Source organism: Puccinia triticina, chromosome 4A, assembly GCF_026914185.1.
Source record: "Puccinia triticina chromosome 4A, complete sequence".
NCBI lineage: Eukaryota > Fungi > Basidiomycota > Pucciniomycetes > Pucciniales > Pucciniaceae > Puccinia > Puccinia triticina.
This window is the reverse complement of record NC_070561.1, coordinates 3,350,403-3,361,850: the sequence shown is the minus strand read 5'-3', so window position 1 is coordinate 3,361,850 and position 11,448 is coordinate 3,350,403. Positions and strand designations below refer to the sequence as shown.

Genomic DNA, 11,448 nt, shown 5'->3' with positions numbered 1-11,448 from the left:
TTACTGAAGAGTGCCTGAAGGTAGTTAACTTTGGACCAGAAGGATGGCTTTGGGAGGAAGAACTGAAACTCAACAAGCACCTCTTTAAACCTCACTTGGATCAACAAGAAGAAATGTTCAACAAACTGTCCCTTCAAGCCCCAGGACCCACAGATACAGACCCTGGAGAAAATGAAGGCAAGACTATCAGTATATGCAACCCAAGTATTAGTACTACTACAGATCTCAACCAAACAGACTCACAAAATCCAATCAGTCCAAATCCAATCCGTACACCATCTGAAGACATTTTTATCTTGCCGCCTGCGCCGGTACCACCAGATATTAACTCAACAAAAACAAATTCAAGTAGCAAACACAATGAATACCATTCAGAACCTAAACAAGAATTGAAAGGATCAATCAATGATCTATATCATCTTGAATCACAAAGGAATCAATTTATTTACTTATTTTACTCACTCAGGAAGCTCCTTGTTCAACCATCACTGAAGATTCCGCCTGACCTCTTTGGACTACTTCAGACACACTTCAACCGCCCAAGGCTCCTTGTTGGAATTGGTTAAACATTTACCATTTTTCTATTTTCTGAATCATCAAAACAGATATCAGCTCTAAATTCTGAAACTATTGGGGCTTAAATCTTTCAAGTTGGGGGAGGAACTCACATTCTTTCAAAAAGTCACTCTTTTATCACCATCCTCCCACCATCAATCTCACAATACACAATTCAGAATATCTCAAAAGTCTATGGAAACCTCCAACTAAATCTACCTCCTCAGCAAGAGTTTAAACTGCTTATCAACACTTGTTTTTAAAAAAACCACACTCTTTTTTACTTTTATTTCTTTCTTACAAATAACTCACTTTCTTTGAGGTTGAGGACAACCTTCTCAGTTGGGGGAGGGGGCTTTCAACTTCATTCTGGGATTCAGAATTTTCAAATTTCATGATAAAAAAGGATCAGTAGAAACCGCTAGATCAACGCTATACTGGATCAACATTATTGGTTACACAGATATTGTTACACATATTTAGTCTTGGGAAAGAAGGATGGCAGCTCCAGATACAAACAGCTTTGCTTGTGTTAGGACAATCGGGAACGATTGGTCGGACGTGAACTCAATATGGACTTCAAAAACCCAATCATCATTTCTACGCTTCTTGGCGCAAGAGACAAAGCTCACAGAAGGACAACTCACCTTGTTCCGGGTTGATCGGGCTCAAACTGGAGGGCGGGCTTTGCAACAGTTTGATTAGCTTTATATCGCGCCACTCGCTAGTCAACGATAGTAACGTTTGGGCAATAGGGGGAAGGAGGACTTATCAGTTCTACACCCAAAAGCGATCATCAAGGACAAACGAGATCGACAACGATCTTTGCAATGGTTTGGGGATAACAAGCTATGCACAACAGTATCGTTTGGACGATATGGTAGTAGAACAACTAGTTAAAATGAGGACCCGATGTGGTACGGGTGAGGATGGAGATGACGAGGCGAGGCAGACCTTTTATACCCTCGCAAAACCCTCGGTAGACTCACCGGGGGGGAGGCACTCGAATCCGAACTACTGAGGCGATGACGTCGATGGAGGAGGGCTCGGCCCATGTCCAATACACACAGCTGCAGGGCTTAAAGGACCTTCGATCAACCTTGTTTGATCAGCGGCAGCAATGCGCATTGGAAGTCGTTGGAAGATCTAGAAGAACGAGACAAAGAGACGGTCGTCAGTCTCTCCGTCTTAGCACCGGTCAAAAGAAAGGAACATGTATGTACATACACTGTTGAGGGTATGGGCTATCGAGTCCAGCGAGCGAATCTGTCCGCGGCAGTGGTACGAGGAGCGCTGTCGAAGTAGAATAGGGCTGTCAGCTGTCAAATCTGGTATACACAGATGGGTTCTGTTTCTTTTTTGTCTTCTTTGGAACCAAGAAGAAGCGGGCTCCAAATCAAAGAACCGCTAGCAGAACAGAAAAGAGAAAAACCCACTCCATATGACGAAAGTGGTCCGAGGTCAAGAGAACCAACTTGAGGAAACCAAGCCAGCGGCGCCGGTGACGTATGTAGTCAAAGAGGTCGGAAGATCGGCGAAGTCGAAGGGTTGGGTGCTGGCCAAGGACGAAAGGTAGAGGATACATCAATACCCCCCCTATGGGGTAAGGTCAATATACATACACATACCCCGTGGCGGGGTAGGGAGTAAACACTCGAGACCAAACGAGAGCTTGACGGGCGGGTACGATCATCACTGTGTACCCGGGCCCCAAGCCCGACCAACCAATCATCGGAGACGGGTTGAGTCCCCGATCACTACTCGACACCCGAGGCCCGCGGCTTCAATAGCGCGCACCCTAAGGTGCTAGAGCAACAGCTGCAGCCGCCACCACAGCACAAGCAGCACTACTGCGCAACTGCGCAACTGCGGACTGCGGAGCTGTATCATATGATAAATTCAAGTATTATCCATATGCCTTGGATATACCTTGGGAAACAGCCATCTACAAAGAGCTACTGGATGAAATGGATGATGCACTTGCAAAATACACAGAACAACTTCTAGAAATTCAAGCAATATATGATTTTGATTTTGATAATGATTATTGCCATAAATATTTTGCATTAGGAAACATGAATATGTTAAAGGAAATCAAAAAAACATCCATTATGAGAACGAAATCAAAATTGGTTCAATCAAAAGACTTACACATTTCCCGCAGAATAATCTGAACCTTCTTGACCATAGTGATTGCTTTCTTGTTTTCACACCATGGATGTTTGCTCAGCACTTGCGTGCAAGTGCCTTCACCCCTCTTTTTAGGAACCCTTTAAGATCTCTTTAAGGACTTGGCTCCAAGTGATGTGTAATTTTGTGCTGAATTTTTGCTGAAGTTATGCTGAATGTTTGTTGGAAAGGGTCTGATATCATATTGATACCAACTGCAACTTGACCGTATAAATTACTTTAACTCTTTAAAAACATATGTACAACCACACTCCAAGGAATTGTCAACTGCTTGGCAGAAACAATAGTTTCTCATATTACTACTATATAATATATTTTGATCAATCATGGGGTTATACCAGGGGAGCTTGCTCAGCACTTGCATGCAATTCCAATCATTCAATAACTTTTTCAACCTTTTAAACTTACTTTTGGAACTCTATCAGCAAGTTACACTTGATTTCCACTCAATTAACTTGTGGTCAATCCATGCTGAATTAATGTTGAATCAATGCTGAATTTAGCTCAAGGCAAGTTTGAGATGGGTTCAATCTGGCTTGAGACTGAATTCTAAGGCTCTTTTGAGGATAAAGAAAACTTTTCCATGAGAAGATCTTGTCAACTTGAATTCCCAAATGTCCAGGAGATATTCCTAAACTTCTTGTGAAAGAGTGAAATTCACCCTTCTGAGGTTTAGAAGATGCTCAAGATAAATCCTTGAAGCTTACAGAGAGTCATTTCATAATAAATAAAGCTGTAGATATACTTGATATGTGAGCTTGGAAAAGAGAAACTCTTTGGCAAAATTCCTGATTCATCTATTGTTTAGAATGAATTTCAATCTGAACACAAAGATTCGGTAGTAAATTTTAAAAAAAATTGATGTATGAAATATTTAACGGTGAATTTTTGGTGTGTTTTCTCTAAAATTGAATTCCTCTCTAACAGTTCTTTTAGATTGAATCTTCATTACTCTCTGTGCCAGTTTTCCAGTACGCATTCATTTCCCAGGTTGGTTCTGCTTGACATGATGAGTGGACAATCTTGGGTATCAATTTCAATCTCAACATGTTATTCTTACTCAAATTTCTGTGGCTCTCTGGGCTAATTTTATATTGAATCATCATATTCTAGATTGGCTCCATTTTATTGTTTCAGGAATGATGTGGGGAGTAGTGTTTTGAAATATTTGCTATTAATTGAATGTGCATCATTTTCCATGCCAGTTGTCCCACCTGCAGATGCTATATTGGTTCTGCTTGACATGTTGTTTCAATGGCCCGCAAGCAATCAGCTCTACTAGAATTTCAAGAGCCTCAGCTGGTGTTTTCTTTGGCTGAAATCCAAACCTTGAGAAATTCAACATGTGAAGGAGCCTACCCAAAACAAGAGCAAACATTACAAGGTTTCTCAGGAGCGTGGTAGCAAGAACAATTGTAAAAGATACAAGGGGAAATCTTACCATCAGGTTTCAACTAGCAGACATTCTTTATTCCTCAAAGGAATTCAAGAAGAATAAAAGATCAGCTTGGTTAACAGGGTATCCCCATGATTTTTTTTTGGTTGCAAATTGGTTGTCTGATTCTTCAAGGTTAGCTGTTACATGAACAAATTGTAGCAAAAAATCACAAGGCTTAGATACAATTAGGCAACACTTATCAAGGATGAAAATATGGTTACTGAAAATGTGACACAAAAATGCATGGAAACAAACAGCCTGTGATTCATAGTCAAAAGCAACATCCCAGAAGTGATCTAGTTCACCATTTCTGAGATTTTCAATGGTTGAATCAACATATAGCAAGATGTGTCTCTGGAAAACTATAAGAAGAAGAATCATATTTACGCCTCAAGTCATTATTTTCACTTTGATTTAAGGAAAGAATTTGTACAAGACTCAAAAATCTGGTTGTGATTGATTTATATGTTGGGTAGAAGAGGGAGTTGACATGCAAGTTGATTTCAAATTCCAATTTTTACTTCAAGTTTGTTGGGAGGAATGGGGTCTTTGAATGGTGCTGATGTTTAAAGAGAGTATCTTTTTTTATCTGGCTGGTAGTGGCTGAGCCTGTGTTTAAATTGAAGCAGACCATTTGAAAATTTCATATTTAAGTTCCATTTGAGAATGATGAATGCATGCATTGGAAATCCCCAATTCAGTCCATTTAAAATGATCAGGGATGTGAGATCTCTCTTCTAATTTATTGGCAGAAATGAGCTTTGGGTATGAGGTGGAGTGGCTCTACCATTTGCTGGTTGATTCTTGAAATGGCAACATATAACATTTACATGCTTGGAAGTGGGTGGTGTAGCCACCTTGGAATATAGTTGCAAATTCTTTTTGTGTGCTGTGACTGGCTCCCTGAAGCAAATTTTCCAAATTTTCTTTTTTTGGTGGGGATTTAAGGGCAAGCCATGCACAAGTGAATTGAGGCATGTTGAATCACCCTGAATTCAAATTTCCAACTTCCACTGCACATGGATCTTTCAGAAAAACAAATATGGATTGATTCAATTTAGAATGAGGATTAACAATTTTCAAGATACTCAAGGCGTGAATTCTGAATCTGTGAGTTTTTGTGTAGTGAATTAGATGCCAAGTTTATAAAAAACTGTCTTTCCAGAAGGATCACAGTTTTTTACATTTTTTCTGGTTTACTGCACCATTTTCTTCTCCCTGATTCAAGAAATATTTTTAAATAAAGAAAAAAATAACATATCTGACTTACAATTGACATTGCTCCAAAGTTTGAGCCTGAACTACTGTTGATTAGTCTGGAATTTAGGAATTTCTGTCTTCCCAAGTTGTGTTACTATTGTTTTCCTCTTCAGACTCCTTTCTATTGTAAAAATATAGTGATTTAATTCCTTGTTGAATTGAATTTTTGGTTTGTTTTGGTTTTGAAGCTGCTGACTTGAATTGGTGTGTGTCACACCAACGTACGGCCGTACGTTTGTGTGACAAGGGGGATCAACTGGGGGCATTATGTAAGGGGTGCTAATCCCCTTCACTGGACGGGACAAGATGAACCAGGAAACGGGCTTGAAGGGGCACGAGGAGAGGTTTCTAGGACCAACCAAAGGGGGGAGCTTGGATTGCTGGTTCAGAGAGACTGCTAGTCAGTTCTCTGCTCTAGACAATGAGAGAGAGAGAAAGAGGAAAGAAGGAAACAACAAGTGACTTACCTGGTTCAGAGAGACTGCTAGTCAGTTCTCTGCTGAACCAGATAAGGAGAGGGAACAGACTAAGTATCTGACTGTGACATGTGAAGGGTCCTAGTGACACCTTGTAAACCCCAAGGGAGGAGGGGGGTTTACAGTCTCCCCTCCTATAAAAGAGAAGAAGGGATAATGATTCAAAGGGAAGAAAAAAGGAGTGGGGGCATAGAGGGTCGGTTGGAAAGGCGGGAAATTCCAAAAGCTGGTGACGGGAGGAGACGGGAGGAACCAAGCTGGGATTGGTAATCCGGGTGGCAGTCTAACTGGGGCACGAGACGGATGTAGAGATTCAGAGGTTGGCGATGAGCTCTGCCACTTCGTCCGGGTCGAAGGACGGTTCCACGATGTCACTACAGATGGGCGGGGACGCGGGGGTAAGGGCCGGAGCAATGCGGGGGGGACAGGTGGCGGAGGGACATACTCTACAGTTTCAATCGAGTGTAGGTAGGCGTCGAGGTCCTCATAGTCTTCCACGGAGGAAACATGGAGCGCCGGCGGATAAGGATCATCAGCGGGGCCATTCAGGGCGTCCTCGGCAACGGCTTTGTGCACCACGGCCATTGTGGCGGCTTGCGCCTTGGTGTAGCTCTCCACTGCCGCGACGGTTGCTGCTCTGGCTGGTGGGCGGCCCGCTGGCGGGTTGGTCGGTCTCCCGGGGGCCAGGTGAGCAGGTCCGCGGGCTCTGGGCGCTACGTAGTTGGCGGGTTTTGGCGGTACGATGAAAACGGCCGGAACTTCAATGTAGCGTTTGTCTACTGGACCCGGGCAAGACCCCGGTACGCTACCGCAAGTTTTCTTACAAAAATGGCAGCGTCCCTGAGAATCGAGGTACGAGTGAATTTTCCAAATCAAGTCATCGCGTGCTGATTGTGCGTTGGTTGACGCGGTTGACTGGCCAGGTTGAGTGGAAATGCGGATTGGCCCAGGGGCAGCGCCAACGCCTTCACCGCCTGCTCAAACGCTCCGTAGACGAACGGGGTGGTTTCCAGGAGTTGGCGCTCGGCTACACGATGTTGTAGCGCTTCGGGGAGCCCATAGACAACGAATTGGGCCAAATCAACGTCCTGAAGGACCGTGGCTGCTGTGGCGTCGAAGTTAAACAGGCTCTGGGGAGTCCGAGCACTGGTGCTGTAGGCTTGGAAGGACTCGGTCGGTTCCATGTCAATCTGCCGGATTTGCTTCTTCAGTTCCGCACGCCAGTTGAGTGGGAGGGCGAACTGGAACATCCGGGCCTTGAATTCTGCCCACGATTTGGACAGGTATTGAGTGACCTCGCTCTTATAGAACGCCCGCAGATGAATGCACTTTGTATGATTTGAAAAAATGTTTATCGGCAGATTTACCAATGTACAAGTCGGACTCGTTATCAAGCAACTGTTTGATTATCTGTGTCAAGCAATGGGACGACGATTAGCTTTTGCTAAATTCAACATAAATAACATCAAACCTACCCTTCTCCCCTCGTAAGCACGCTGACTGCTTTCATAAGCCATATTCCATCGTATTCTGTAACCGGCGATGACTCCGCGTCCTTTGTAATCCAGCTTTTCCGCCCAAAGTTTCCACTTGGCTTGCTTTTGCGGGGACGAAGCAATGCGGCAACAGATATAGTCAATCTAGATTGATAATAAACGATATGGTTCAGCTTTCTACGCATTTGGCATGTCATTCAATGTAAATTTGCAAATTTTGAGATAGGACGAAGAGCAACCTAATGTAATGATGTTTGAATCTGAGCAAACAACAATGACCTGACAAGCTTAATGAACCCAGCAACACACCTAATGTAATGATGTTTGAATCTGAGCAAACAACGATGACCTGACAAGCTTAATGAACCCAGCAACACACCTGCGATGGCGCAGGAGTTATTTGTGTTTGATTTTAATGTTTTTGATGAGAGTGGTGAGGGACGCGCGCAAGAGATGATTATGTTAGTCTCTTCCTCACGAGTATAATGATGTAAACGCGTGAGTTATATTTCTTGTGATAAAAGGAGAACAATGAGAAAAATTGTGAAATGAACAAAATAGCGAACCTAATGTAATGATGTTTGAATCTGAGCAAACAACGATGACCTGACAAGCTTAATGAACCCAGCAACACACCTACACGAAGATTTGGAAAAGGATAAGGAAAACAAGGAGAAAATATTAGATTGATCAATAAGTACATAAATGATAGAAAGTATGAGAGTCATACCTGCGATGGCGCAGGAGTTATTTGTGTTTGATTTTAATGTTTTTGATGAGAGTGGTGAGGGACGCGCGCAAGAGATGATTATGTCTATGTTGGAAGAAAAGAAAAGAGTGGGAGGAGTAGAATGGGGAAGAGGAAGGTTTGCGGTTAGTTTGGACGATACGAAATCTTGATGGTGTTAGTGAAAGATTGATTCTTGCTTACTAGTCTCTTCCTCACGAGTATAATGATGTAAACGCGTGAGGAAAAGACCAGCAAGGTTGGCCGCGCAGGGGAATTCTTTTGGTGGCGATGGAAAAACGCGGTTAGGGTTGCGACCGGTACTTTTTCAGATGCTGGTGAGAATTGGAGTTTACTTGCTGCGTATTCATAATCAAATCCGGGGTATTCATAATCTAACATTCAAACATTTGACTAACCTTCTTGAGCGTGAAACCAAATCCGCTTTCTTCATTGAACTCGTCAGTATCTTCTTTGTTATGGTCTTCCCAGCGAGGTTCAGGAATATCTTTTTCGGCATCGTCAGGGTCAACATCAAAGCTGGGCTTTAAAGAAATTGCTTCCACCACCTCTACAAACATTTCTTCCTCGTTTGGCTCCACAACCTCCAGGATCGTATCCAAAATTGGAAAGTAGATATCAGATTTTTCTGGCTGGACCATCGCCTTTGAGAGGTTGAGAGCCTTCAATCCCGCGCCCAAAATTAGGGCGATGACATGGCAAATGCAGCGGTGGTGGTTATTTGCAACTTCCCAGTTGGTTGAATCGTGATCTTCAAACATCCAAGCCACACCTTTTGCCATAGTAAAATTGTTGCTGCCGGAGTCGGTAGTCTGCAAGAGAATGTACAGTTTGAAAGTATTCATAAGCTGCAGTGAATAGTCATTAATCAATGATATTGAGATAATAAGAAGTCGGAAATACTTATATTTTTGTGTAGCCCATGTTTGATTAAGATGTTGGCAAAGGGAGCAGCAAGATATTTCCCATTGTGATGCCAGGAGACGTACTTGAGTGAAAGATGTCGACAAACATATTTCCATTCAGGGTTTATGTAACAGATCGTTAGGCCAATGTATGCTTTGTGACTACCCTTAGTAGTCCAAACATCGGAGGCAACAGAGATTTTCGAGTCGGAATCCTAGCAGACAAGCGGTAAAAAACATATCCATGAATCCAATGACAGAAAAAGGACATGATAGCGATGAAAGGGAAATTACTTTGATGGCTTTGATCACCTGATTCCGCTGTTCGATGTAGAGTAGATGAGCTTGCCAGGCAGCCCAACCCCGGGATAGAAGCTGTGAGGTATTGATAGCGTAGTCGAAGCATACCCGCAAGAGGAAATCCTCAATCCGTAACCAAGGGAGAGACTGACGCACAATCCAAATGACAAGAAGCTTGTTCAGTGTTTGATTATTGAATCGACCTTTTGTCAGATACCCAATAAGAGTCCCCGGTCCCGATGCCAATCCAGAACAATTCTCATTCAATTTTGCCGAAATAGCCTCCAACGGGGTCAAGGGGAGATGAGCTCCAGCATCGATGGCCTTTGCGCGACCACTACAAGCTGCCCGTAATGCACCTTTGATGCTGGCACCATCTCGGTGGGTTTTGAGATTGCAGTAAGAGCCATTGTTGGCTTTAAGCTCTTTAGGGCACCATCAACACGCATAAGATGTGATGTTCAAATTCTATGAAAAATCAGTTTGGTGTCTCTTTCAGTGACAGTTTTGTCTCTTTTTCAATGATGGATGGATGATTTTACCTGGTTTGGGCCTTCTCCTGGTTCATAGAAGTAGAGCCTTGCATGGTCAAAGCCGTCCTTGTCTTTGTGCGGTTTCTTCTTGGTCTTCCGAGCATAATCTACAGCCTTCTGGTTATCTTCATTGGAGTCTTGCGCTGTGTCTATGCAAACTTCTTTGCCCAATTGATTCACTTGTTTGACACCCAAAAGACCCTGTGCAATATAATAAGAATAGAACTCAGATTAGTAATAGGATCAAAAGAGAAGCATCAACAGGACAAGAAGATATCTTACCATCTGACAAACCACCACATTGCCGCCCCGGCGCAATTGACCACAGCTGTTAGTGTCTTGTACCGGATCCAAAGGGATTAAAGCTGATTTTGGTTTTGATTGGGCCGGTGCAACATTGGATCCCAGTGCCCGTCAAGAATCACTTTGAATGGGGACAAACCCAGGTCGTGTGCTGGGGGTGCAAGTACGGCTGGATTGACGAGTGGACTGGGTGGGATTGGATGGGTTATCAGGGTTGTTGGGAGGGGTTGAGGGTGGTTCTTCTTCTGGGTTATTGCTTACTGAACCCATGATTGGATGATCTGGCAGCTGAAGGAGGATCGGAGTCCAAGCGGAGACAGGAGGTCTGTGCACAGCCCTAGCGAATACACCACGGGGCGGGTTTCTGGGAAACCGCCCCATCTGATGGACGCTTTTGCCCTGGAAGCGTCCAGAGGATGCTCCCAGAGCATCCGATGGACGCTACGGGGCAAAAGAATCACTTGGACGGTTTCAAAAAGCGTCCAAGTGCCGCTTTGCTGGCCAAAGCGTCATTTGGACGCCCAAAAAATAGCATCCATTGGACACTCTCCTCCAGGAGTGTCCAATGGACACTTTTCACGCAAATGTGCGCTCCGACAATTGGACACTCCAGCCGGAGTGTCCGATGGACACCAAACAAGTTGCCCAGCGGACACTCTCGGTTGAGAGTGTCAATGATCGCAAGAAACAATGTGCATCACCCTCCATTCATGAGGGTGTCCAATGGACACCAATTAAAAAAACCCTTGGACACCCTTGATCAAGACTGTGCAATTACTCTGAGTGTCCAATAGACTGTTGGACGGCGAAGGGGTATCGTTGGCTGTAGTCTATGTGTGATGAAGGTGGGGTTACTGCCAGGTTTGCCGACATGGCGTAGTCGGGAGATTCATGCTCTTGAGGTCAACTGTTCCACATGTTGCATGTTCGACACCCCTTGCGAGCAATGATGTGCACTGGCCAGCCGGGCCACTCATTTTTTGATGCCCGCTGGAGTGTGGAGCCATCCAGCGGATGGTCCTGCAATCATCCGCTGAACGCTCCCTGGTCCGTACATGGGATGGTTTGTGTCAGCCTTAGAGTCATCACAGCTGACCCAAAGTCTGCCTTTTATCTACTTTTACATATGAATTGCTTTATATCTTTTCCATCTTAAGAGATATCCTTATTCTGACTTCATATTCTGTTTCCTCACGCAATTTTAACCCTAGTTACAACTCACCAATTCTTTGTAACTCTACTCC

At 43.9% G+C, this 11,448-nt stretch overlaps 1 protein-coding gene across 1 annotated transcript; it reads right to left on the bottom strand.

Annotated features, from left to right (window-relative positions):
• Positions 1-9,886: 9,886 nt before the first annotated feature.
• PtA15_4A402 (uncharacterized protein) lies at positions 9,887-10,186 on the bottom strand (the record flags this gene model as incomplete). The annotated part of the gene is made up of 2 exons (XM_053168282.1): positions 9,887-10,102; positions 10,184-10,186. The coding sequence occupies 2 exons, from the start codon at positions 10,184-10,186 to the stop codon at positions 9,887-9,889; spliced, it is 219 nt and encodes a 72-aa protein (XP_053019506.1).
• Between the last annotated feature and the right edge of the window lie 1,262 nt (positions 10,187-11,448).